We start from the raw sequence: 27,158 nt of genomic DNA, 5'->3' as shown, positions 1-27,158 counted from the left end.
ATCATCTAAACACAATTGTTGATTTCTGAAGCAAAGAGGACTTGTAAAAGTCCTTTTAATAAATATTAATGTTTAAGCTTTAATGTAGTCAGTTAAACTTTTTAAAAAAGAAATTTGAGACATTTTACTGAATCTAGCTAAAACAACTAACTTGTATATTTCCACATTACAGAAGACAATTTAATTGTATGAGAAACTTCTGAAAGCTTTGGAGAAGAGTATTAACTCATTTAAATACAGCTAAAAGCACTACATACAAATATGTCTAATATCAAAATATGTTACAACTGAATCATTTCTTCTTATTAAAAGAAAAACACATCTTGCATTCATTCAGTTGGTCTGTTGAATCAGAAAGGACATTTCCTCATGTCATTACTTCCCCAAGAGATAACATATTGCTCAATATGAATTTTGACTTTAATACATTATAGTTTCTGAAAATGAAGTTAAATATTGTGCTGAAGTTTTGAAAAATAATTGTGAAGGCCCATTCAAGTTCTTTTATTTATGATATTGTAAGATTAAATAATATTATTTATGTAAAACATACAGCATAGTACTTTCTTCAGGCTGTTCACTCAATAAACAAAAAGAATACAAAATCTATTATCCAAAAACCTAGGGCTAGATGTGTTTTAGAATTCTCAGTATTTCAGATATTGAAAGATAATGTAGTACATACAGAGAGGCCTAAGACAGCATGCCATACTCAAACACATTAATGTATCTGCAGCAAAGCCTATGAATATCTACTATAAGTGAGATAAAGAAAGATTATAAATAGCCTTACTTTATTTCAGATCTGATTTTGCCACCAAATAAATTTGCACCAAACTTAAAACAAAAGCAAAAACAAACTTCTGATTTTCAGAGTTTTTGGATTCTGGAATTACAGTTAAAAGGTTGAGGACTGATAATGAGAGTTGTAATGCCCTTGGATTAGGAAAATAATTCTACATCTATATCAAAGGGTTGAATATATAACTTTGGAAATAGGAAAAACTAAATTATTTAATTAAGGACGATTTATTCCACTGTATAACACATACAAACTTCAAGTGAACACTTTGCAAAATGTGTGAAAAGTGTAAGACTGTTGAATCACAGACCTGTACCTCTAAACAAATAATACATTATATGTTAAAAAAAGAGAACGTAGTAGGAAGGGAAAAATGAAGGGGGGGAAATCGGAGGGGGAGACGAACCATGAGAGACGATGGACTCTGAGAAACAAACTGAGGGTTCTAGAGGGGAGGGGGTGGGGGGATGGGTTAGCCTGGTGATGGGTATTAAGGAGGGCACGTTCTGCGTGGAGCACTGGGTGTTATGCTCAAACAATGAATCATGGAACACTACATAAAAAACTAATGATGTAATGTATGGTGATTAACATAACATAATAAAATTTAAAAAAATCAATGGGATCTGGGGAAAAACTAGAATTTAGAATCAGAATTGATTGATGTGTAATTAGAGCTTGGGCATCCACCATGTTCAGTTCTAGGCCCTCGCATCTTGTAATTCTGTGCATCCTCCCCAAATCATCTCATCAGTTACCATCTAAGTGTAAATGTCAAGCTAATTTTATCCACAGTCCATACTTCTGAGTTCCAGACCCATGTATCTGGCTGCCTACTTCACACCTTCAAAACATCACAAACTCAGAGTGTTCAATGCCAAACTTATGATTCTCTGTCCCTCCCAAAACCCCAGTCTTCTCTGTGAAGGGCTTCACTCTCCATTCAGTCACTTGGGCCAGAAACTCAGGCGCCATTTCTAAGCATCTCTGAAATCCAGCTACTTGCTTCCATGTGATTACCTCACCCTTATCCCATGACCCTAGTTCAAGCAACCCATTTTTCTTTCCTGGACTCTCCTTTTACCTCACTAGGACTCATCCAACTGAACTGCTAGTGTCCCTTTCCCTGTGATAAAGAAAATAAGACACCTTTCTACACCTAAAAACATTGCATGGACTGGACCAACTGGCCTCCTCAGTCCCAGATCACACTGTAATCTCTCTGCTCCAGTCCTTTCATTCCTCTCAAGCATTTTTCTCATCTTCCTTCCTCCCATCACGGTCTTTGCACATGCTGTTCCATCTCCCTGGAATGCATTCTTTATGCTCTTGCTCTAGTTACTTCCTTTTCATCTTCCAGATACAGCCCTACCCTACCATCCCTTCCTTAGGTAAACCATCCCTAACTTCTCTCTGGATAATTTCTGTCCACATGCTCATAGCCTTGTGTATCTCTCCTTCCTATTCTTACAGAATTTGAGAATTTACAGTCAATCATGTGATCGACTAAAATCTTGTCTCTTCCACCTGTCCATAAGCTGCATAAGGAGAGGGACTATGTTCCACTTTGCTCACCACTGTTACTCACATAAATGGTTACTGTATAGAGGCACACATTCATTTGAATAACTTGCTTCCCTTTTATCTAGGTCTGTCTGCTTGTTTTTGAGATACCTTTTACTTCCACAAAATTTATCAATTGTGTTACAATTACATGTTTAGTTCTCTCTCAATAGACTGTGAATCCTTTGAAGACTGGGTTATGTCTGTTTTGTTCAGAATTATATCCCCAGAACTTACTATAGTAGCATAAAATCTGATGTGTAGTAGGCACTCAAAAAAATATCTGTAGAATCAATGAATGCTAAACCTGTGAGTGCAGGGTCAAATGTATTTTAAAGTATTATGGCTCAAGTTATCTCCATGTTTCATATTATTTTGGTCGTTGATGATATTGCCAATTGACTTTAGTGTGTGCATGGCCTGTTGTGTTCTTTTAAAGCCAACATGAGGTGGTCATCTCTGATGTGATTCTTAATTGATATTTATGGCTCAAAAATTCCAAATACACATGCTCTTAAGAAACAGATCAGAATAATTATTGCTGATTATTATTGCTGATATTTGTTCTAAATCTTTTAAAGGTATAATATGGTAATTTTCCTGAGGTGCTAACATAAACAAAACAAATCAATGCAAGTATAGATGGAGCTAGACTGAGTGGTAAGGGAAGCTTTGCCTTCATAGTGTAAATATGAGTGCTCATGAAGTGCAAGCATTTTTACTGCTAGAACACTACTGAATTAAAAAAAAACTCTGCTTAATAATATTCATGCCTCTTTAAAGTCTCTTAATTGTGGGTCTCTTCTCAAAGACATACCATTGGAATTATCCAAATTCAAATGATTAGGACTGAAAGACTATGTTACAATCACATTTTACATTATTATCCATTAAATAGCTTTGGATTATATAATACTCAGCTGAAATATGCTGACACTTATTCAAAAATCTAAGTAAAACTTTTGATGAACCGGGCCCTACTTTGTTCAGTAGTTATATCTTAATCAGACAAGCTCGACTGTATAATTTTAGGTTTAGTCAAGATGAGATTTATGGGTATATCATATCCAAAGACTGCTGCAAAGAAAGTAAGATTTGAAGAAATGAGTTATTAATCTTTACTATATAACATTAACAAATGTCGTGTGGCTTTTATGAGTAAGTACCTAGAGGTAGTAGATTCATAAGTCCCCCAAAATAGATTTCTTCTTACATACCTCTGATGCTAGGAACATAATGAATAGTCACCTATTATTCACTTGTGAAGTCCAAGCTTTTACTTCATTTATTAAATTTAAGTTTAGTACAAAATTAACAAAATTAAATAAGGACTGTCATGTTGTAGTGAATGGGATTGTCTGTCTTGCTTTTTGATAGGAGTATGTGAATGTGTACATACATGCAAATGTGTGTGTATGTGTGTGTTTGGTGACAATGTACATATTTTTCTTTACTATCATGAGGTCCTATATTTACTATAAATCTATTTCTTGCTGAATATATTTCTGTTTCTGTTCTTGCAAATAGTCTAAACATGCTTATTAGGTAGGTGCCCATGTTTGCTTGATTGATTAGTTTGGCTAGTCAAATTAATGGTGATAAAAAGTCTTGTTACTGAGATAATTGCTTGTGTGATGTTTGCCATCACTTTTTAGTTTTGAGTTTCAAAAGGCCAGTACCCAGAAGGTGTTTTATCTCCTCCCAGGTCCTGTGCCCTCAGTTTAGATAAGTGGTCTCCAGGTGGATAGTGACATGTGGGTCATAGACCTGCTTTCTAGAGAGGAATGACTTTCCCTTGGGACTAGCTTTAACAAAGAGCAAACTCTCATTAAATGTTAAACTCTCAGTAAATGTTGAAAGAATTAGCTGAGGGCTTTTATCATCATCTTATGGTTTCTCTATAAAAAGATAACATTTTAAAAGAAGCTTATATATATGTGGGAATCATGTTTATAAGTTTTTTTATGATGTACAGCACTATTAAGGAGATATGATACAAGCAGACAATCTTAGAGAATCACAGGGTTTGTTGGAGTCCTTCAAAGATTTTTTTTGGTGCAACTACCTACTTGCTTCTAAAATTTCTTTGTACATTATGTTCTCTCTGTTGTTATCCACTGGATGGGATATGAAACCCATACAAGAACTAGGTCAAAAGACTACAGTATAGAACACTGAAAAGTAAATTGGAGGAATGAACTCATGTATCTAGGAGCATAATTTGAAAGCCACTGTGTGAAAATAAGAATGACTCCACGTGGGGGCATAGAGAGTTCTTCTAGCCAGCACTGCATGGCTGGCCCACATTACTCCACAGTCTTCTACCTACCAGGAGATCTTAGACCCAAATGCAAATAGGGTCACTTAATAATATTTTGTTAATCTTAATTAATTTCTTACAAAATCTTTGCCGATGTGTAAAATTGAACCCTCCCAAGCCTGATTTAAATTCTGAGACTTCAAAAATTTTATCAGACATCAGTTACCCTAAATAATTTCTTCTTGTTTCACCTGCTATTGTTAGAGAATGATAGCTGACTTTTTTCTATGATATTTGGCTGCTTTCTCACGGACCTCTATCAATTCTTTCAGGATTCCTGCATCTGTTCTAGTCTGCAAACAAATAGAAAAAGGAAAAAAAACCCACACAGATACGTACATTTTGCATTTGTGATATGATTCCCCATTCATTGTTTCCTGCAACCAGGAGAATGCATTTTTTTGCTTCCTGACCAACTCCTTCCCTTTAGCTTATTGTACTTGCAGGAGTTTGTGTGATTCTCATTTTTTAAAAATAGTTTACCTATTAAGCACATTGCCCTAGTTCTCTTCTTAGTGGATCTAAACATTTTTATAGCTCACTAATACATTATTTCTAATTTCTTAAAAGACCACATCCCTTTATTAGAGCATGGGAATCTAAACTACATTTAAAACATAAAAAAAAATAGACGTTTTAAGCTAAGTTTTTCATTCTTTTAAATTCCAAATAATGGAACTTTTTTTTTAACAGCATAATTTCCATCTAAAGGTTGGTTTGAGACAATTGTTGTTGGAGTGATGATTTTACCAGGTGAGCCTCTGGATTAGTCTATCTGAAGGTGGAGTCAGCAGTGTAAGTTGCTCTGGAGGCTGAGTGCTATCTAAGGAGACAGTCAGGTTTGTACAAGGTTATGTATTTGGGCTTTTCACTGGAGCTGATTCATATTATGCTTTGGGCCTTTGATCAGAAATAAACATAGTGGATGTTACGGTGCATTGCCTAGACGATCCCCTTCACAACTAGCCACTCTTCCACGTACGTGATCCTGCTCTCATCACCCTACTATGGCTAAGGTCTGAAATCACCCCCCAACAAACCTCCTGCAGGCACGTCTCAGAGTTTATTTTCTGGGTAACCCAATTTAAGACAATTTTTAAAAATATGGGCATATGAAGGATTTCATTGCATATTTTACAAAAACTCCTTTTGGGATTTTGTTCAATATTTTGTTCAAGTCCTCCATGAAAAAATCCAGTTTATAAATTCTCAGATATTTGTAAAACTATTTGTCTTTCCTCAGAACTGGTATGATCTAATTACTTAATAAGAAATATATATTAGGGTGACCCATATGGAACCAACACTTATTTATAGATCGAAAATACTCAGATGTCTGCAATATCACAAGGTCCCACCTTATATATAATATATATGTAGTATATATATAAATTTAATATATATACTTATATATTAAATTTTCCCTTTTCCTTGGCTGCCAGGATGCTCATGGGTAAATTTTTGTACTCAACTGTAATATTAATCTTCAGCCTACATTTCCTAGTGTAAATATCTCTTACCACATTCACACTTCATATTTATTTATAACATTTTGGAAAATAGGGAAACTATAAGTACATTCTTTTAAGTGAAATAAAACGGATTTCTGCATATAGACATTAGACTTAACATGACCATTGTTATGTTTAGTTTGCAATAGCAGCATATCAGAGTGATAATGTTCAAGCATGGTACTAAATTCTGGGGATATGATTTACTTATTTGTTTTCATAAGAAAAATTTCCTTACATTTGGGTGGTCTCAATCTCTTTGACAGTCCAATGAACCAAATCACAGTCTACAGCTGCTCCAGCTTTCTAGGTGAAGACTGACATTCTGGTTATGGTTTACCAGCTCTTCTAGTAGATTCCCCAAGTTCTCTGTGGTCACCATAGTTATTCAAACACTGTACTTCAATGACTCATTCATTCATTCATTGAACACATGTGGACACATTTTTAATCACCTGCTGGGTGCCATTCTCTGGGTTATGAACAGGATGTATGGCAGGAAAGAGGTCAGCAAGAGAAACACAGTCCTTGCCCTTAGAGATCTCGTATTTTTCTTCCCTGTCCAAACTCTGATTAGACCACAACTCTATGAAGGCAGGTACTGTGCTGATTTTCCTTCAACCTTCGGTGTCCCACTTGACGCATATACGCTTGGCACTCAATATTTCTTGAATAAGTGGATAAATGAACAATGGCAACCTATCATTTCATCTACTTCATCTCACAAAATACTGGGACCTTCAGTAAGAGAAATCCAATAGTTTTATGGCTGTGTCTTCAGATGCCAAGCAATTTAAAAGTATTTTAAAATAGGCTGCACAAGGGGCGCCTGGGTGGCTCAGTCGGTTAAGCATCTGCCTTCAGCTCAGGTCCTGGGATCCAGCCCTGTGGGCTCCCTGCTAAGCAGGGAGTCTGCTTCTCCCTCTCTCATTCCCCCTGCTTGTGCGCACTCTCTCTGTCAAATAAATAAATAAATAAAATCTTTAAAAAATAGGCTGCACATGGTTTAGCTGCTGCTTAAAACTTAGATGTCTCATTGTTCTGATAATCAGCTCATGATTGGAGACAATGTAGGTTTTCTGGGGAGTAGTTTTTTCACATTCCATTGAATCTTTCCTGCTCCACTAAGCTTTTAGTCCCTTATGCTCACTCTACAGATGTTCTATAGATGGGGGTCTCAGATGGTCCTCAGTTTTGCCTGCTAACCCATTGTAATTCTCTTTAAAAAAAAAAACTTCAATAATTTAGGCAGAATTAGAGTTGATTCCATTTTATATTTTACTCCAACTCTGTATAGAATTGTCTACAGAGGAGATGGTCTTGTTTTGAGAAAGGAAACATATTCATGTGAGTTCTTTTTCACAACTAACATTAGTAATTGTCTCCCAACTTTTTTTTTTAACAAATATCTCTTTATTTGGCTGCAGATGTAGAGGCTTTTTTTAAAAAATTAATGTATTTGACAGAGCGCGGGAGAGAGAGCAAGAGAAAGCACAAGCAGGGGCAACAGCAGAGGGAGAGGGAGAAGCAGGCTCCCCACTGAGCAGAGCCCCATCCCAGGACCCTAGGATCATGACCTGAGCCCAAGGCATAAGCTTAATCAACTGAGCCACCCAGGGGCCCCTGACTCCCAAATTCTTGTCTTCTTTCTTGTTTTCTTTGATCTTTTGCACTTGAGATTTCCCTCCCTTTGCCCCGGTGCAAGGCCATTTCTTTCCAACACCTGATTTATAACCACTTTCTCTTATAATTCGTTTTAAAAATCCACTCCTTTTTGTGGCATTTTTAATTCATTGTATACACCACTGAGCTTTTCCTTTGTACTCCAGTCATTTCAATTATTTACTCAAGAGCCAATATTGCATAGTGTTTAGGAAGGCAGGCTCTGTATTCCACCTCCATCCCTTACTAGCAGAACGATAAGAGACATGTTATTAAACCTCTCTGTGTCTGCGGCTTCATCTACATAGTTCAGTGGGGATACTAATGATACTTCCCTCCTAAGGTTGTAACAAAGATTAAAGGAAATAATGAATGTAAATATCCTGGTACTTGTTGCATATTATTATTATCATTATTGTTTTTAGTGTGGTTGATATTAATACGGCCCAACTAGATCATAAGCCTGTAGAGCCCTGGGATCACATTTACGATGTCTCTTGATGTAACACCAAATGCAATAAGTACTCTAATGAAAGCTCTTAGAGTCAATGGATGAAAAGTAAAAAATGAATTAGTTAATGAATGTTGTAAATTCTGATTCAACATACTTTTCTTAGAGCAAGAGGTATTTTTCGTTTGTAGGGATACGATGTTCCTTAGTCTTCAGTTACATTGTGTGATTTGTAAATCTGAAGATGTTATTTAAAATGTATATTTTGTAAATGTGTACAGATTAAGAAGGATTAACTAAAACTGTAAGATGATCTAAAGAGCTACCCTAGAAAAATTATCACTGGCATTTTAATGAAATGTTATTTTACAACTTTAAAGCTCATAGCAATATAATTAGTAATATGTGTAATCTTTATTACCAATCTTCATCTTTTTTATATGACTGAAAAATTATTTTATGGTAGTACAATTAAAATAATGCTAAAAATGTCAGCATAACAGAATTAAACTAAAGTAACTACTACAATATTGTACCCCAAACCAGCTAATTTAAATGCAAAATACTTTGTAAAGGCTATTTATCTGGGCTAATGCATGTTAAAGGATTTAAGGAGTAGTTTGTGTAGCTGAAATAAAGGGAAAAATAAGCACTGTACAGCAATCTTTACTATTGTTTCACATGAGGGAAATATTAAATAGGTTTATATATAGGCCACTTGAGGAAAATGTATTAGAAGCCACATCACAGCATAGTAAATATAAAGAGGACTGGCAGGCAATACTACTTTCAAAGTCTTTTAAAGGAAAAGCTTGACATACATGCTTAAAATTGCACTTACACACTTAATGTAATATTGTTAACTGTGATAACTAACCAGAATTTTAAGGCTATGTTTTGAAAAAGGATTTCAAAATACTGGACAGTTGTTTAAGTTGGCACACGACGGCGGTTAGATTTTTCTCTGAATGCTTCCTTCAATTCATAATAATCTACACAATTATTATTAAGTGAGAATATGGAAAGGCTTAAAAGTGAGATTATGTATGTATGTATGTATGTATGTAATCTCTAGACCCAACATGGGACTCAAACTCACAACCCCAAGATCAAGACCAAGCCAGGGGCTCCTAAAAATAAGATTTTTAAAAATAAAAATAGGATGTGCCTGGGTGGCTCAGTCAGTTAAGCATCTGACTCTTGATTTTGGCTCGGGTCATGATCTCAGGGTCGTGGGATGGAGCACAGAGTGGGCTCCACACTCTGCAGGGAGTCTGCTTGAGAGTCTCTCCCTCTCCCTCTCTGTCTGCACCTCCCCCCCCCCCCCCGCACTGGTGGGCTCTCACGTTCTTTCTCTCTCTCAAATAAATCTTTTTAAAAAATAAATAAAAAATAAAAATAAGTCTGGCATAGAAATTTTTTTAAAATATGGAAAAAAATTACTTAGCTTTTCACCACCCATAAAATATCATACTTAATATCTGGGGTATGTATATTTTTAGTTTCTGCTCATCATGGATAATTTTTTAAAAAAATATCTAATAAAAAATAGTTGTGATTATGTTCCATGGAATATTTATATGTAATATAAAAAAATCCAAGAAATATATATCATATGAAAATTACTATATTTTCCTTGTATTATTTTAAGTTTATTTTTCTAAAACCTCAAAAAGTATTGCTGCTTATATATTTATTCCAAATTTTGGTTCACTTACATGTTTTTGAGAGGTATGTTTTTTTTTTAAGATTTTATTTATGTATATATTTGACAGAGAGAGACAGAGAGAATGTGCAAGCAGGAGGAGCAGTAGAGGGAGAGGGAGAAGCAGGCTCCCCACTGAGCAAGGAGCCCAATGCGGGACTTGATCCCAGGACCCTGGATCATGACCTGAGCCCAAGGCAGACTGAGAGCTATTCTTAAAAACTTGGTTAGTTTTAGTAAGTTTAAATTACTTCTTTCAGTTTTTAGTAAGTTTTTAGTATTTTATATGTTTTAAAGTATTTGTTTTAAATATTTTATATGTTCCTTAGTTTTCAGTTATTTGTTTTAAATATATATTTTATTTTAGTAAGTTTAAATTACTTCTTAAAAGCTATCATCCATTAGTATCATCCGTAAATTATGACAGAAGCATAAACCATAAATTTGAGAGAAGTAGATGTTGTAATGTGTCTACTGTCATAATTAACTTGTTTAAAGTGGAACTCTGATTCACCAGATGATACTACACATTGTATTTATTTGGTTTTTATTCCATAGGTCTCAGCACATCTGGAAAGTCCTGCAAAGTCCCACCTACAGAAAGTCCAGAGACAACAAGTAAAACCCTTCATGACCCTTGACTACCAGATTGTCAACCAGACTCTTAAACGGTCACACCCTCCAACACCAAGCAGTGCCCTTCTGGTGCAGCATGGACACACATCTCCCGAGAGTAACACTGGCTTTACTGGAAATCCACTCACCAAGTTACTAACGCTTGGGAAGGAAGATGACAATGTGGAATGGCATGTATGTCTAATAGCTACTTATGAAAATATATAATCAGTTTTTGAAAAAAAATTTAAAGAGATTAAAGTCTACATTTTTATACTAAACTTTCCAAATGCAAATGCATTTAACAAAAGGGATGTTTTAATGTATTCATTTATAATAGTTACTTATGCACATATGGATTCCTATGCATAATAAAATATAACAATTCATTTCTCAATACTTCATTTCAGTTATGTATTTATGTGAGTCAAAATAGGCTCTAACAGTAACTTATGTTAGGAAGATTTAGCTTTGTAAGGATTTTCTGGTATATTTAGTTAAAATATTTATCGATAGTTTTATTATCTTAAATACCCATTAAAATAAAACAGGAAGAAGTTGTTTAAATAACAGTCAATATGTGCTCTAAAATAAGACTAAAAATCTTACTGCACTTAATGTTTTATGGAATTACATTTGGATTTCTTACTATTAATTATTTATTCATTCATTTCTATTTTCAACAAATACTTGTCCACCGTTTACTAAATAACAGGAATTAAGAGGTGCCAGGGATACAAAATGAATAAGAATGTGTACCTTCATGGAGTTTATGTTTATCATGACCTGCTTATGAATGAACCTTCGAAAAGTACTGAAGAATGAATTGAACTGGCAAACCACCAGAACTGGGAAAAAGACTTCCTTTAATATCTCAGTGAAGAAAAACAACATTCATAGCTGAGCTTTCTATTCATTTCCTCTTCTTTTTTTTTCCATTTTATTTGTTAGATGGGTCATGGTCCTATGATCTCCCACATTTAATCTCCCAATCTACATTCCTGATGATTATTACTGATTTCAGGTCGCTGCTTTTTAGCTATGAAGTCTGTAGCCTCCAGTCACCAAAGAGTAATGCTCAGTGTCCCATTATGTGAATTCCAAGTGGTAGAGGAAGATTTTGTTTTTTGCAAATTTTACGTTCATCTGGAAAAGGGAAAATAGTAAGTTTCTGGTAGACTGTTTAATAAAATATGAAACAGCACAAAACAGGACTCATTGAAACCTAAAACTGAGCATAAGTCTCTACGTGGATATTTACTGATACTTCTCTGTAGTAACTATATAAAAATTTTAAAAAAATGAATGTAGAGCTAGTTTCTCTATTCACTCTATGAAGGGCATAAAAATATATGTAGGATGAAAATCATCTGATAGTAAATATTAGAACTCAACCAATACAATTTATCTTACAACCACCTTCTTCCAAAGTTCATTTCATTGTGTGGAAGATTGATTTCTAAAGGAAAAAACAAATCCCAAAGGATATGCATATGCCAGTCAGTTCCAGGCAAAACCCAGAAAATGATCTTATGTATCTTATGAAATATGTTTTCTAAAAAATAAGAAAAGATAAGTAACATATATCAGTGTTCTCAGTTTTTCTTAGTAAACGTTTTTATTCCCTAGGCACACAGCTTACCTTTTCTTTTATAATAATTTTTTACATAATAAAGGAAATTTATGTGATTTTAGTGGTCTTGTAGGTGGTGCCCATCAAAGGGAGTTGCAGAAAAGGGCTGAAAGGCCCAAAAGGTGCAGAGCTCTGGGGCGATGTGCACATTGGCTACAGAGTTTTTTTTCTATTTTTTAAACCATTGTACCTTCGACTGTGTATATAAAGTTTCTTCTATCATTAATATCTATTTAATCATAATTTTATTCAGTGTGTTGTGCTTTTAATCAGTGTGTGTTCTCTTGGAAGTCCACTTATCATGTGAACATTTTCACATACAGCCACCATTCACAGTCTTGTTATCTTTCACAGCTAAGATGTATCCTATGTTGTTGCAATTTTCTAATATTCTTTGATTCAGGCTCCGAGTCCATGTCACAAAGCAGCAATGTGCAGTCTTCAGAGTCAGACTGCATTGGGTTAGAACCACCACTTACTAGCCGTGTGGTCTCAGTCCTTAACCTCTCTTCCCAGCATTCCTACGAATAGAAGTATTGTTTTGATGTTTGCATTTTTAAAGGTCCTAACACAAAGGCAGAGTGGGGGCTCAGGAGATGGTGCTTTTGCCATTCTTTGGTGTTTCTTTCTCCTAAGCTTGTCTTCCTGGGACATCCGAGAACATTTTATTAATTCAAAGAAGACCTCAAATACCACAGCTACTACAGAGTAAGTCTGTGAGAGCATCCTTAGATTCAGGATTTGGGGGTTGGTATCAGGAGTAACTTGGTGATTAATGGTCTCTGAGACAGTAAAATATAAAATCAAAATAATTTTATAGCCTGGGCCTTTCCAGGATAAAATTTGTACTCACGCACACAGGACCCTTCCATACTTAACCCTTGCCTCCTGACCCAGACTTATCATTCAGTTGCCCCATGGCACTCTGTGCTTCAGCCACGTGGGTTCACTAGTGGTTCTCACAGTGGCCAGGTTCTCTATTCTTATGTCCTTTCTTTACCATCTACTCATTCAGTCTCCACCATTTGTTGAGATAATTCTAACTCACTCTTCAAAATTCATTTCAGGTTTCTTCCCTAAGGTGATTTTATTGGTGGTTCCCTGTGTAGATGAGTGCTTATTCTCTGACTTTTCATAATAACACCTGTATCCTGTGGATAAAAATGGCATTTATTACAGCATTTTCATAGCACATGCTATGTTTTAATTATTCATTGTCTTGTTTTCTTATCTGCTGTGCTTCCTAGGAGCTATAAGTTGAAGGGGAGAGGACAAAAGTTAGCAAATAATTATAATATTATGTAGAAAGGACAATGGTATAGACAGGAGCATGAAAGTGCTCTTCTTATTCAGAAATGTCAGTAGTAGTACTTAGAGAAAGTGACTAGTGGGGCATTTACACAGACGAGGTAGCATGAGTGGAGAATAAAGATGGGGAACAGCAGAAAATGAAGTGATCAGAAAAAGAGAGGCAGGTGGTACAAAAGGTGACATCAGAGGTGTAGGCAATAGACAAATCACAGAAAGACTGGCTCTCCATGTTAAGCAATTTCAAATCCTGGAAAGGTTTAAACGTAGGGCTGGAGTGACATAATCAGATTTGACTGTGATATCATTCTGTCTGCTATCGAGGAGAGGAATCCTGGAGGGAGAGGGCCAGTTGGGAGGTTATTTCTATAATGCAGTGAAAGATGATGAGACCCTCTATTAGAACATGCTAGAGTTGAGGTATCTGGGAGACCACCATATGGAGATGCCAGTGACAGCTAGAGATTTTTGCCTTGAGGAGAGTAATCTAGACCGGAAGAAGAGATTTGAGAATTGTCAGCATGGAGGGGGTGGAATACTTAAAAGTTCACATGAGAAAGAGAGCTCCTGATGATCATGAATATAATAAGGAGAGCAGAGAACCAAGGATGGATTGAGCTATCAGCAATATTTAGCAGGTGGTCAGAGAGGAGGGTCTATAAAGGTAAAATAAAAAGATAGCCAGTGTGGTGTCATCAAAGCCAAAGAGTTAGTTTAAAGAAGGAGGAGGGACTGAACTATACACTCAAGTGTAGCCGCAAAGTCTAGTAAAATAAGGACTGATAAATATCTATTGAATTTGGCTGTTACACAGTCAAGGAAAGTAACAACAAAAGGAATTTCAGTAGGATGGTTGACAGAAACCATTCTTCCACCTTGATTTCAGAGTTGACAGGAGGTGGAGAGGTTGAAACCTGGGATGTTTGGGATGACTGGGCCGAAAACTAATAAGGCAAAGACAGAGGGTCTGAAAGTTGTTTAGTTGATTTGCAACAGGGTCTAGATTGGATTTAAAAGGAAGATTGTGTTTTGATGAGATCATGGAATTTAAGATTTTAGAAATGGAGTGGTTTAGAGGATGACAAGACTCAAGGCCTGGCCTAAAGAACAGGTGAAGAGAAGGCTAAATTCAGATTTATGATTTTGAGAGAAATGAGTTAAAATATTCAACTACAATTGTTGATTTACTTTTCTATAGAATTCTGACAGGTGTTGCTGTAGATATTTTTAGTGCATATCAATTTATAATCATTTGGTATTATTTTTCCTTTAAAATTTTATCTTGAATCTTACATGGCCTAATAGTAACATTGCCACTGTGATTTCCATTTAGTTATATTTGTGGTACATTTTTTTACCTTATTTTTAGTTTTCTCTCTTGTTTTATTTTAACTATTACAATACCTTTTAAAAATCCAATTTGAGAGATAGTTTCTTGAGCCGAGTGTTAGCTCATTTATATTCTTCTTATTACTATTAGGATTTATTACTTTTTTAATGTTTTAAAATTACGGTAGTTTGTTTCATTATTTGTCTTTTTTCTATCCTCCATTGAACAGGATGTTTTTCTCTCTCTCTCTCTTTTTTTAAGATTTTATTTATTTATTTGACAGAGAGAGACACAGAGAGAGCAGGAACACAAGCAGGGGGAATGGGAGAGGGAGAAGCAGACTTCCCGAGGAGCAGGGAGCCCGATGTGGGGCTTGCTTGATCCCAGGACCCTGGGATCATGAGCTGAGCCGAAGGCAGACGCTTAACAATTGAGCCACCCAGGCGCCCCTCTCTTTTCTTTTTTTGTTCTCTAACTTTTTAAGATGCAATAGTTATATCTTTTTCTATATCTATATCATTGTTCAGCAAGATCTATGTCATACCCTTAAGTAAAACTCTTCCTGAGTATGGTCTTATCTCCTTGTTCTCACCTATCTTCCTGTATTAGGATTTATAGTATCTCTCTCTCTGTGTCTATTTATATTCTTGTTTAGGCCAGAAATATTTTACTTTTATTTACTCATTTTTCTTTTTCTTTTTTTTTTAAGGTTGATTTATTTATTTTAAAGAGCGAGAGGGTGGGAGAGAGCATGCACGCAAGGGGAGGGGCAGAGGGAGAGGGAGAAGGAGAGAAGCAGACTCCCTGCTGAGCAGGGAGCCCCACATGGGGCTTGATATCAAGACCCTGAGATCATGGGGCGCCTGGGTGGCTCAGTTGGTTGAGCAACTGCCTTCGGCTCGGGTCATGATCCTGGAGTCCCGGGATCGAGTCCCACATCGGGCTCCCTGCTCAGCAGGGAGTCTGCTTCTCCCTCTGACCCTCTTCCCTCTCGTGCTCTCTATCTCTCATTCTCTGTCTCTCTAACAAATAAATTAAAAAAAATTAAAAAAAAAGACCCTGAGATTGTGACCTGAGCTGAAATTAAGAGATGGGCCCTTAACTGACTGAGCCGCCCACGCGCCCCTATTTACTCATTTTCTTATATTTTGTATAGATTTCATAGTTTTATTTTTCATCTAACTGGAGTACCTCCTGGAAGAGTGTTTCTCAAAGGACCTTTTGCCTTAAAACTTCTGAGTTTTTATGCCCTAGAACAATTTTATTTCACACATATACTTAAAGGATATCTTATGGGCTATAAAAGTCTAAGTTCAAAGTTCTTTACCTTTAACACTTCAATTATTATCCCATTGTCTTCTTGCACTCAGTGTGTGGTTGAAAAATTTCATGATTGGTCTTTTGTAGATCTTTATTTTTAAACTTTTCAAATTTTATGAATGTTCTTTCTTTGCCCTCGAACCTCATACTTTGCATACCTATTATCTCCATTTTGATTTTAGTCAAAATAATTTGTCCTTTCTTGTATTTCATCTTCATTTATCATTTTGAAGATACTTATTCTGCTGATTTGTAATTCTTCTTTTGTCTAATATGTTATTTCTGTTTCATCTGATATAAAATATTGTGGTTACTGTCTTTTTAAAAATAACAACTGGATTCTTAGGTGATTAGTTTTGAAGATTCCTGGAAGCTGTGAAGCAAGATTTTGAATGGATTTTAGATCTTAAAATCAATTTAGGATAATGGAGGGACCAATGTCTTCAATAAATTAGGGTCAAAGACAGTCATGTAGGTGGATGAGAGAAATGAGGGATCGCAGTGTTAGAGAAGAAAAGAGCCTCCAAGGAGGCTGAGCTTTCACAAGTAGGAAAGAAAGGATTCTTAATGAAGTAGGAGAAACCTAAGCATATTTGTTGACAACAGGAGAAAATTAAAGATGCAGGAGAGTGGGTCGCTTATATGCAAGTTTCCAGGAAGAAAGGGGATAAATGATATATATATAATTTTTGCTGAAACTACTAGAGGTACTCCAAAGAAAAGCAGTTACCATAAACTCTGTTTAGCATCCTTCTTTCCTCAGGTCTTCTTTACATCTGTTCAGTACAAATTTGTTGTCCATGGAATGATAAATATGAATGAGAAAAATATCATGAAGTTAAATTTTGAGTTTAGTAACAATCAAGAATATATTTTAAAACTTTCATAGACTGTACTAAACAAAAGAAAATAAAATCTGCATACTTACTATCCTAGATCCTTTAAGGATCTCTCAATGCACATGGACTAATGTCTAATGTCCAGACCACATGTGAAATCTAAAAACAAAATAAATGAGCAAACAAACAAAAAAGCAGAATCAGACCTATAAATACAGAGAACAAACTGATGGTTGACAGAGGGATAAGGGGTGGAGAATGGGCAAAACGGATGAAGGGGAGTGCAAAGTATAGGCTTTCAGTTATAGAGTGACTAAGTCATGGAACTAAGGGGCACAGCATAGGGAAAGGTTTCAATTGTACTGTCATAGTGCTGTATAGTGACAGATGGTAACTACACTTGCGGTGAGCGTAGCATAACGTATAGACTCATCAAATCACTACGTTGTACACCTGAAACTAATGTAACATTGTGTGTCAACTACACTCAAATTTAAAAATTAAAATTAATTAATTTAAAAAATCCAGACCATTGTCAAGAGCTGCACTCTTGAAGGTGGTACTCACTAGCCCACATGCGGCTATTTAAACTTAATTTTAAATTCATTCAAATTCAATAAAATCTTTAAAATTTCAATGAGATCAAAAATTTAATTCCGGAGCCCAGGAATTTAAATAAAAACTTGAGAAGAAAAGATTTAATTCCTCAGTTAAACTAGCTATACTTCAAGTGCCCGGTCGCCGTAAGTGCTTAGTTGCTACTGTATTGAACAGTGCAGATATAAGACATTTCTATGCTTGCAGAAAATTTTGTTGGACACCACTGGCCTAGAGGGTTTTACAACTGAGAGGCATACTTTTCAACTTAATCTGTAAACTGTCTCTTGCTTCATTCCCATTGACCAACATTCTTTCTCCAACATTCATCTTCCTACCTTAGAGTCTTTGTAATTTTTGCTACCTTTCCAAGAACTATTCTTCATCATGTTATTCATGTCTTTGTTCAAATATCAGTCAGTCCTTCTCTGACCATTTTCTGAAATAACACTCATTCCCATCAAGCTCTCTTCCTACCTGCTTTAATTTCTTCAGACTACTGTTTGTTTTTTAGCTGTTTATTGTGTTTCCTCATTAGTGTTATCACTCCAAGAGGGCAGAGACTTTGTGCTGGTTGCTTTTATAGCTCCAGTACTTACAACAAGGTCTTGCAATAAATATTGCTCAGCAAATATTTGTTAAATTAATATTGAAAAGTGTTCCAATTTTTTGACATATCAACTTTAGGAGTATCTTAATAGAAGTCTGAATATTTAATTCTCTAAGGTTCTCAGAAATCTTGCTTAGAAGATAACATTAACAGAATCGTAAAATATTTTCATATGTCTCTTCGAGCTTACTCCTAGTTGTTTCTGCATATGTTATAGGAAATTCAGAGTACTACAGTTGTATGAATTCAGCATTCTCGTTATCTTTGAGTTTACACCATATTTTAAAATTTCACTAAAGAGAATATAATGGGAAAGAGGAGAGCTAGAGCCAGAGAGAGAAAGAGGGGGCAAGCATGGTATTTTTAAAATACAAGCCTTTATTTATTTATTTTTGGTTTGATGAGAAACTTTTCTTTGTTGTTTCAAGTTTTTATTTAAATTCTAGTTAGTTAACATGTAGTGTACTATTGATTTCAGGAATAGAATTTAGTGATTCAGCACTTACATATAACACCCAGTGCTCATCACAAGTGCCCTCCTTAATCCCCATCCCCCATTTAGCCCATTCTCTCAACCACTTACCTCCAGCAATCCTCAGTTTGTTCTTGGCAGTTACAAGTATCTTATGGTTTGTCTCCCTCCTTTTTTTTTTTTTTTTTTAAGTACAAGCTTTTAAAATCTTCTCCAGCTAAATTACAGGAGGGAAGGAAGGCTATTTTAGAAAGGAATCGAGAAAAGGAATAAAAAGCTGACTTAAGTTAGGACTTTAGGGCCAGATTTCCAGAATTTCAATCCTGCCTTTGTCACTCACCAGTTTTGTAATCTGGAATGAGTTATTGAGCACTTTTTTTTTCCTCTCAGTTTCCTCATCTGTACAATGCAGGTAATGATAGTATCCACTTCATAGTTGTTGTGGAGATTAAATGAGTTGATGTATGCAAAACACAGAGAAAGTGCCTGGCATATCCCCCCCACCCCCCGCTCCAACTATATGTTTGCTTTTGTTACTATTTAAGGTGTCAGTGATTATTGTTGTTGTTGATATTACTATTATTATTATTAGCCATTAGGGAAAGCTGGATAATATGTTTCCATGTAGTTTGTATCCATGTGGACCAATTGGCTGGTTTGACCACTGCTATTTGAATATCCACCTGTAAGATGCAATCAAAACATTTCAAAAGGAAAGGAAAGTTTGTAGGAAGTCATCTCTCTACATGTTAATTACATGGGCTCTGGCTTGAGGCACTTCATGATAACCACTCTATTTATATAGATACTGATTTCCAAGGGACTAGCCCAAGGTGATTGCCCAGCCATCACCTGCCAGCTGGTGGAAGCAAATGCATGGAAAAACAACACAGATCAAAGAGTGGCAGGATTTCTTCATTTTAAGTTCTAAAGTAGTCTGGGTTTTGATATACATATAACCTTAATTTCAATATTCTTTAAAACTTAAAGATTGCTAAATTTTTTCTCTCTGAATTCAGGCTGAAGCACAACTCTTATCATTATGCACAGTATTCTAAATGTATTATATTTTGCTAGATGGAAGACGTAATTGAGGATATAATCGGTATGGAGTCAAGTTTTAAAGAGGAAGGAACAGACTCTCCTCTGCTAATGCAAAGAACAGTAAGTGTTTCCAGACCTGAGGAGGTCAATGAGATTGAAATAAATAATGGCATCTGATGATAAAAAAAGAAATTTAATTGATTAGTAAATGGTGTCTTGGGGTGCCTGGGTGGCTCAGTTGGTTAAGCGACTGCCTTCGGCTCGGGTCATGATCCTGGAATCCTGGGATCGAGTCCCGCATTGGGCTCCCTGCTCAGTGGGGAGTCTGCTTCTCCCTCTGACCCTCTTCCCTCTCGTGCTCTCTATCTCTCATTCTCTCTCTCTCAAATAAATAAATCTTTAAAAAAAAAAGTAAATGGTGTCTTCTACATTTTGGAAACAGACACAAGATAACAGATGAATATTAGGAAATATTATTGGTGCAGAAAAAAGATTATGTAATGTTATTGAGGACGATGATACGGCTTGTGATAGTCCATCTATCTATCTATCTAATCCTTATAAACATCCATCTAATTATATATCTAATTTGCTATAGCATTTTTTGTGAGTGATTTAGTCTTCAGATTTCCTGAAACACAGCATATAATCAAAACATTCTCATAAGTTAATGCCTAAGTTTTGACAATTTTACCACAACTAACAACAATCAAATTCAGAGGCTCTACACCTCGTAGAGACAAGAAAAAATATTACAACAACAAAAAATATGACTTTACTTTAGATCCAATAACCAGAGATCAAAGATGAACTTAAGAAAAGCAGAACAGGCCTCACCCTACTTGAAGGCATGTAGACAGACATCTATGTTGCAATCAACACAAGTTCCTGGAATGATATGCAATGACCGGGTGGTATCTTATCTCTTGTTTGATTGCTGTTGCCTTCTCATTGTTCATTTATTAATCACTAAAAATGTTATTTGTAAAGGGCGTGCAAGGTCTTTTCACCTACTTTGAAGGGTTATTGTTGGTCGGTGTGTTTATAGTTTTGGACCTTTTAGAAAAATGAGAAAAAATAAGGAAGACTGTGATTGAGTTGTTATTTTAAACATTTCATTTTTTTTAAACATTTCATTTAAAGAAAATGAATTCTGACTATATTGTGTAGTACATCAATGTATATATATTGTGTAGTAAATCAATGAGCTGGAATATGTTAATGATGAACATTTAAATTTATGACCTTAAGAAAAAAATTGAGGAAAGTACCCCTTTTTTTCTTTTCTCTTTCTTTTTTCCCCAGACAGAATATCTAGAGAGAAGTATCTTTTTCCTCCTTTTCTCTGGTTTGCAGGACCCCCTAGAACAGGTCACTAATACTGGCATTATCTGACAAAGGTCAAATGAGGTTTAAAACCTAGTCTTTTTGCAGGTTTTATTTTTATTTTATTTTATTTTTTAAGATGGACTGACAATTCTTTCTACCTCTTCTCTCTTCAGATTCCAGGCAGCATAGTAACATGAAATCTGACTAATTCTCTAGATAAATATATGACTAATGATAATTTCTGTCTAATTTTACAGCATGAAGTTACTATTTTCTTAACTAGTATTCAACTTCCGGGTTTGAGGAAATGATATTAATTTCCTGAAATCTTTTCTTTGTATGTAGTACTCATTAAAAGTGAATACTGAAACATTCTCTTTGTCAAATTATCTTACTTGTTTTGCAGAGGCTGCATAGAATGGCTTACTCTGCAAATTGGTGGCAATAACTATCTGGAATTTGCCTTTGATAGCCAGGATGTGCTTTTAAAAAGATAGATACTACTGGCCTACCTGCACTTATACAAAGAAATATCTGTGTTGACCAATCAGCAATCATTGATAAATCTAGATCTATATATAAAACCAAAGAATTCAATTAACCAAATATATTTATTCCATATGTATTATATACAAAGCATAATACATGTACCATAGGAAACTAAAGTTGAGTAAGATGCAATTCACAAGTCAAGAGATCACATGATAGTGGGGCAGTGACAGAGGTGCTCCTGAGGGGCAGGGAGGAAGAGTGTGGATCTCAGTGTTAAACCCAGGTTCTAATCTAGATGTTGTGCAAGTCACTTAACCTCTCTGCTTTCTTCTGCATTACAAGAATAATTAAAAATTTTTATCTCCAAGGTTGTTTTTATATGAAATCTTAGTATACTACATGTGTACATTTGAAATACTAGTCAGAGAGTTGCTCTGGGGTTCAAGTGAAGGGGAAACCATATTACATTGAGATTTTTTGGAAGTGCTTTAGGAAAAGATGATGTTTGAAATATAGTTATGAGGGATAGTTAAGATTTTAAGAGGTAGCCATGAACACAGAAAAGTAGCAAGTTAAGAGAGCAACATAAGAAAAAGCAAGAGGTGAGAAAAAAGAGAATGTTTAAGAATGGCTGGTAGAACAGAGCTGGGAAACTCTGAAGGATTTTTATAGTTCATGTGGATAAAAATAAAGACCTGTTGGATTCAGAGGAATGCTTTGAGTGAGAGCATTAGCGAGTGAACTTTTGGTGCAGATGGTAGAATCTGGCTCATCTGGAGCTTAAGCATGAAAGAAATTTGTTGGTTCATGTCATGCGTAAATTCCTAAGTACTATCGCATGCAGGCAGCCCTCCGTCACTTCGCCTTTGTTTTCTTCTGTGCTGGCTTTATTCCCAGCTGTTGAGCAAACACTACCATAGCCTATTCCTAGCTATGCACATAGTTCCTTCATGTGGACCCAGTTTTTTTTTTTTTTTTTGTCAGACATCTACTTCTTTACAAGGAAGAGAAGTTTCTGATTAATTTAAGCCAATCTTGGTGGCCTCACTTCCCCTGGCAGAGACAGTTTTAAGAATGGGCTTGTGTTGCAATTTTGACATGTTGAGCAGCTCCCTGGGAATTTTCTTAAGTCTTTAAAGTAGACCCAAGAAAGAGAAGGGTTTTGCCTCTCCGTGATGTTGTAGGACAATGTGACTGATGGTAGTCATTTTATTGCCCAGAAGCTAAATAAACTAAGGAAAACCAAAAGAAACAAAGGGAGAAGAAAAGCCAAAAGAAATGCTGCTTATATGCTCCTGGAAAATTCTTTACCTGTGGATTTCACCTTATGTAAAAATTTTTCCCCTTTATTTTATAAGCTAAGTGTGTTAGGATTTTCTGATTGCTATAGCCAAATTCATCCTAACGGATACATTCAGTCAGTCTTGGCAACCTAAGGGAAGGAGAGCATCTTTTCCCCTTCGTTCCAGTTAAATCCCTGGGGTGATTCTTATGGGAGCAATGTCGTCGTATGTCTATCCCTAAGTCAATTTCTCTGGGTCTTGGGCCCACCCTCGAGCTGTGGATTGAGCAGCCCCACCCAACAAATTACCTAGACTAAGAGTGAGAATGAGAACAGGAGTTGTTACCAAAATAAATGTCAGTGAATTCTAATGAGGCTAAACCAACAGATGTCCCTATGGTAAACTTCAAAAGTGAGATATTTATCAATTAGCAATAATTATTATTAATTTCTCACCTATTACTTGAAACTCATTTTTCTACATATTTTACATATAATTTCTCTAGTTCTCTCAGAACACTGTAGAATCTCAGGGGCCCTTGACCGAGGGTGCTGTTAATCACTTTAGCAGGCTCTGGCTGTGGCGTAAGCAGAAAATCTTGGATCTCACTTAGCTAAGATTTATCTCAGGACCACGGCATATAGGCTTAACTAAAAGTCATGTTATAACTTCTGTTGATGGGAAACTTCGAAGCTGCTGAGGGGAATCTTGGACCACTTGTGGTGGTCCTTCACATTTATCCAGGTTGAATGAACTAGTTCAAAGTCTTCACAGATCAATTTAGCCCAGGTATTTCTTACCCAGAAATGAATGTTGAGTGATCAGTGACTAGAGTCAGAATAATTAAAGAGAAGTTAATCTCAGTTTCTACTAGCTATCTGTCAGCTTCTTCTTACTGCAACAACTATGTAAACGAGATTGCAAAGAGCCAAAGTGTAAGAAACGTTCAGCCAAATCAGTCATATCTTTGACAAAACCCTAACCTGTAGTTTCTCAGTCTCTTTAGTGTCAATGTATTTTTCTCTTCCTCATTTAGCCATCCCTTCACATGATGATAGCCTGGATCTTGTTATTACCATTTTTTCTATCCTATAACATTTTTATTTCATACTTTTTGACCATGACATTCTATTTGTTCAGTACCTCTGCTGTAGTGTTCTTATTTCACCAATTGTTCAAGCTCCAAATCAATGAACTCTATCACTATTTTCAATAGCTATGACTTTGCACTCACAACATTTTGAAAATTTCCTTAACCTGTCTAGAGTCCTTGGTCAAGCACTCTAACCAATTCTCTTGCAAACACTCCTAATATCTCCCTGTTTTTCTTCATTTTACTTCCCTGGCAAAACCCCTACCCTGATTAAACTTCTCTCATCTTACTCCACATCTCAACCTGAGCAGCTTAATGGATAAAATTTCACCACGTTGTTCATACTACTCACCTCAAATACATGACTGAAATTTCGCAGGGCTTTTCACCACCTATTCTACTGGTATACACAGCTATGCCCTGGTAAAAATTCTCATTAATTGAGACTGATTTTTAATATCTTCTCTTATCTCCTCAAAACTCCACAGTTCATTGTCCATTCTTCATTTTGCAGCCAATTTCTTTTTTACAATGTATTTCAAAGAGCTAATATATGCAACACTATTGGAATTCATTCATTAGCTTGGCATCACCAATTCTACTAAACCACCTGCATCTGTTTTCATTTCTTCTGCCATCTCTCCCCAAAATAATAGCTCCAGCTCATAATCTAAAGCCAGCCCACCACCTGTGCCCTGGATCTCACTCCCACTTACTTTCTCAAGGACTTTCCTTCTCTAAATAATGAGTCCTTCTCCTACCTAATCAGTCTATTCTGATCTATGGGATTATACGTGTCAGCATTACACTGGTATTTAATGATACTCCCTAAAATTAAAACCAAACCCCCAAAACTCTCTTTGAACGCATTTTCTCTCCAGCTCTCACACTATTTCATGACTTACTTACACACAGAAGAACTTCTTGCTTCCATCTTCACCCTGCCACCATTTCCTCCCCTCCTTTTTTCAGGTCTCCAACAGAACCGTTGTCCTCTCCATTCTAAAGGAGCTCTTAAAACCAACAAAAGTAGAAGCCAGTAGCAAGTTCTTCATTCTCACCTCACTTGGCTTCTCAGTGGTATTTGCCATGGTTGACCGCTTTTCCTTCTTGAAGTATGATTTGGGATTCTCTGGCACCACATTTTCTGGTTTTATACCCACCTCCCTGGTTCTTTCTCTTCTAACAGATGTCTAAATACTCATCTGTTCCAAGGCTCAGACTTCAGCCCTCTTTTCTCATGTATGTATACATCCTACAAGTGATCTTCCCCCTTCTCCAGCCTAGACCTCTCCCTATACGCTAGACTCATATATCCTACTGCTTGACATCTTTTATACTTCTTTTTTTAAAAAGATTTTTTATTTATTTATTTGACACACAGAGAGAGACAGTGAGAGGGGGAACACAAGCAGAGGGAGTGGGAGAGGGAGAAGCAGGCTCCCCGCTGAGCAGGGAGCCCCATGCGGGGCTTGATCCCAGGACCCTGGGATCATGACCTGAGCCGAAGGCAGATGCTTAATGACTGAGCCACTCAGGCGCCCCATCTTTTATGCTTCTAATAGACATCTCAGACTTAATATGACCGACAGAAAGTTTTTGTCTCCCCGCACCTACCCAAGTCTACTTTTGGTTCATGTAGAACCCCTACTCCAAAAGAGTCATCTTTCTTCTCTCTCTTACTCCCACACCTCCACATCTATCAGTACATTCTAACGAGCATCCAAGATTTCCCGAAACTCACAGCTTCTTATCAGCTCCTCTACTAAAACACTTTTCCAGGCTACCATCATCTCTCACTTGAACTTCAGAAACAGAATCCAGCCTAACTTCCCTGCCACTTCTTGCCCCCTTACAGCTGTTCACACAATAGCCACAATGATCTGCACAAAGCAAAAATCAGATCCTGTTTTCCCTTGCTTAACATTCTGTTAACTTTCTAAAATCCTCAGAATATAATCAAGACATTTTGCCATTGTCAGCATTTCCCTTTAACTTTAGGCTCTGGTCTCAATAGCCTTCTTCCTGCTCCTTGAACATGACATGCATACTATCATCTTAAGACCATTGAACTTCTTTTTTTGTCCCAGAACTTTGCATCGCTGCCCCTTTATGTTTCCAACCTTTAGTCAATATCATCTTGTCAGAGAGGCCTTCCACAATCAGCCTAGTTAAAAGACCCCATCTCATCACTCCCTAAATCACTATCTTATTTTGATGACCTCTGACACTTATGATTAGGATTATTACTTTACTTACCTATTTATTGTGTGCTCCCACCCCTCGAATGTAAACTTCTTGAAGATAACAATTTTGTCTGGATCCCTGGAACCTAGAGCTGTGACCTGTTCATTATTTTATCCTCGGCACCTGGCACAACGCCTAGCACATCATAGGTGTTCAGCAAATGCATGTGAAATACTTCAAAATCCACACATAGTATTGAAAAAATTATTCCCATTATACAGTAGTATTTAGTAACTTTTTTAACAGACAAAGGCAGTAGCAACGAGGATAACAACCATAGTAATAGCTACTGTGCCTTGGGTACTTGCTATGTGACAAGGGTTGTGCAGAATGCTTTTTGTGAAAAATTGCATTGATCATCACAACAAACCTATGGGAGAGAGACTAGTATTACCTGTTATCACTTTATAAATGAGGAAAGAGGCTTAGAGAAGTTCAGTAATTTGTTCCAGTTACGGTAGTTAGTGAATGGCAGGGGAGGGTTTGAATCCAGTCCTGTAGGGTACCAGATGCAACAGCAATCCTACCCACCCTCCCATGCCATCAGCCTCAAAAGGGAGCTGTTTCCTAGTACTGTAGAATCCTAAGAGTTGTAGGGACCTCAGACTGATCAGATTCCCTACTACACACGTGCAGGTTGACTGCTTAGCCCGTGAGTTTAGATCTGTGTCCCTATAATTTTCACCCGGTGGTCTTCGTTTCACCCCTTCCTTCCCGAGACATGGTAGTGCATAATAACTCATTTTTTTTTTATCATAGATAGCTATTTTTTCAATCAGGTGTCTGTAAATGCTGGTGGCATTTGGCAATCTCAGTAAACTGTTATAGTTCAAGATCGTTCCAGAGATGAGGACTGAGTAAATATTAACAGCCCCTTGCGCTTGGTTGGAACTTGAGAGGACTGCATAACATCAACAAGCAAGCTTTTGTCA

General features: G+C 36.3%; 1 protein-coding gene across 5 annotated transcripts in view; it reads left to right on the top strand.

Moving 5' to 3' along the window:
• The window catches only part of TFEC (transcription factor EC), a 172,693-nt gene that overhangs the window by 123,534 nt on the left and 22,001 nt on the right, over positions 1-27,158 (top strand). For 3 of the 5 annotated variants that reach the window (XM_027574808.1, XM_027574809.2, XM_027574811.1), the window contains 2 exons: positions 10,573-10,824; positions 19,816-19,902. In XM_027574808.1, the coding sequence (XP_027430609.1) occupies positions 10,573-10,824; positions 19,816-19,902 (339 nt within the window). Of the gene's footprint in view, positions 1-10,105; positions 10,241-10,572; positions 10,825-19,815; positions 19,903-27,158 lie in introns of those variants that run through there. The other 2 variants (XM_027574812.1, XM_027574810.1) reach the window with 2 other exon arrangements.

Source organism: Zalophus californianus, chromosome 12 (genome assembly GCF_009762305.2).
Source record: "Zalophus californianus isolate mZalCal1 chromosome 12, mZalCal1.pri.v2, whole genome shotgun sequence".
NCBI lineage: Eukaryota > Metazoa > Chordata > Mammalia > Carnivora > Otariidae > Zalophus > Zalophus californianus.
The sequence above is the reverse complement of the archived record's forward strand: the minus strand, read 5'-3'. Positions and strand labels throughout refer to the sequence as shown.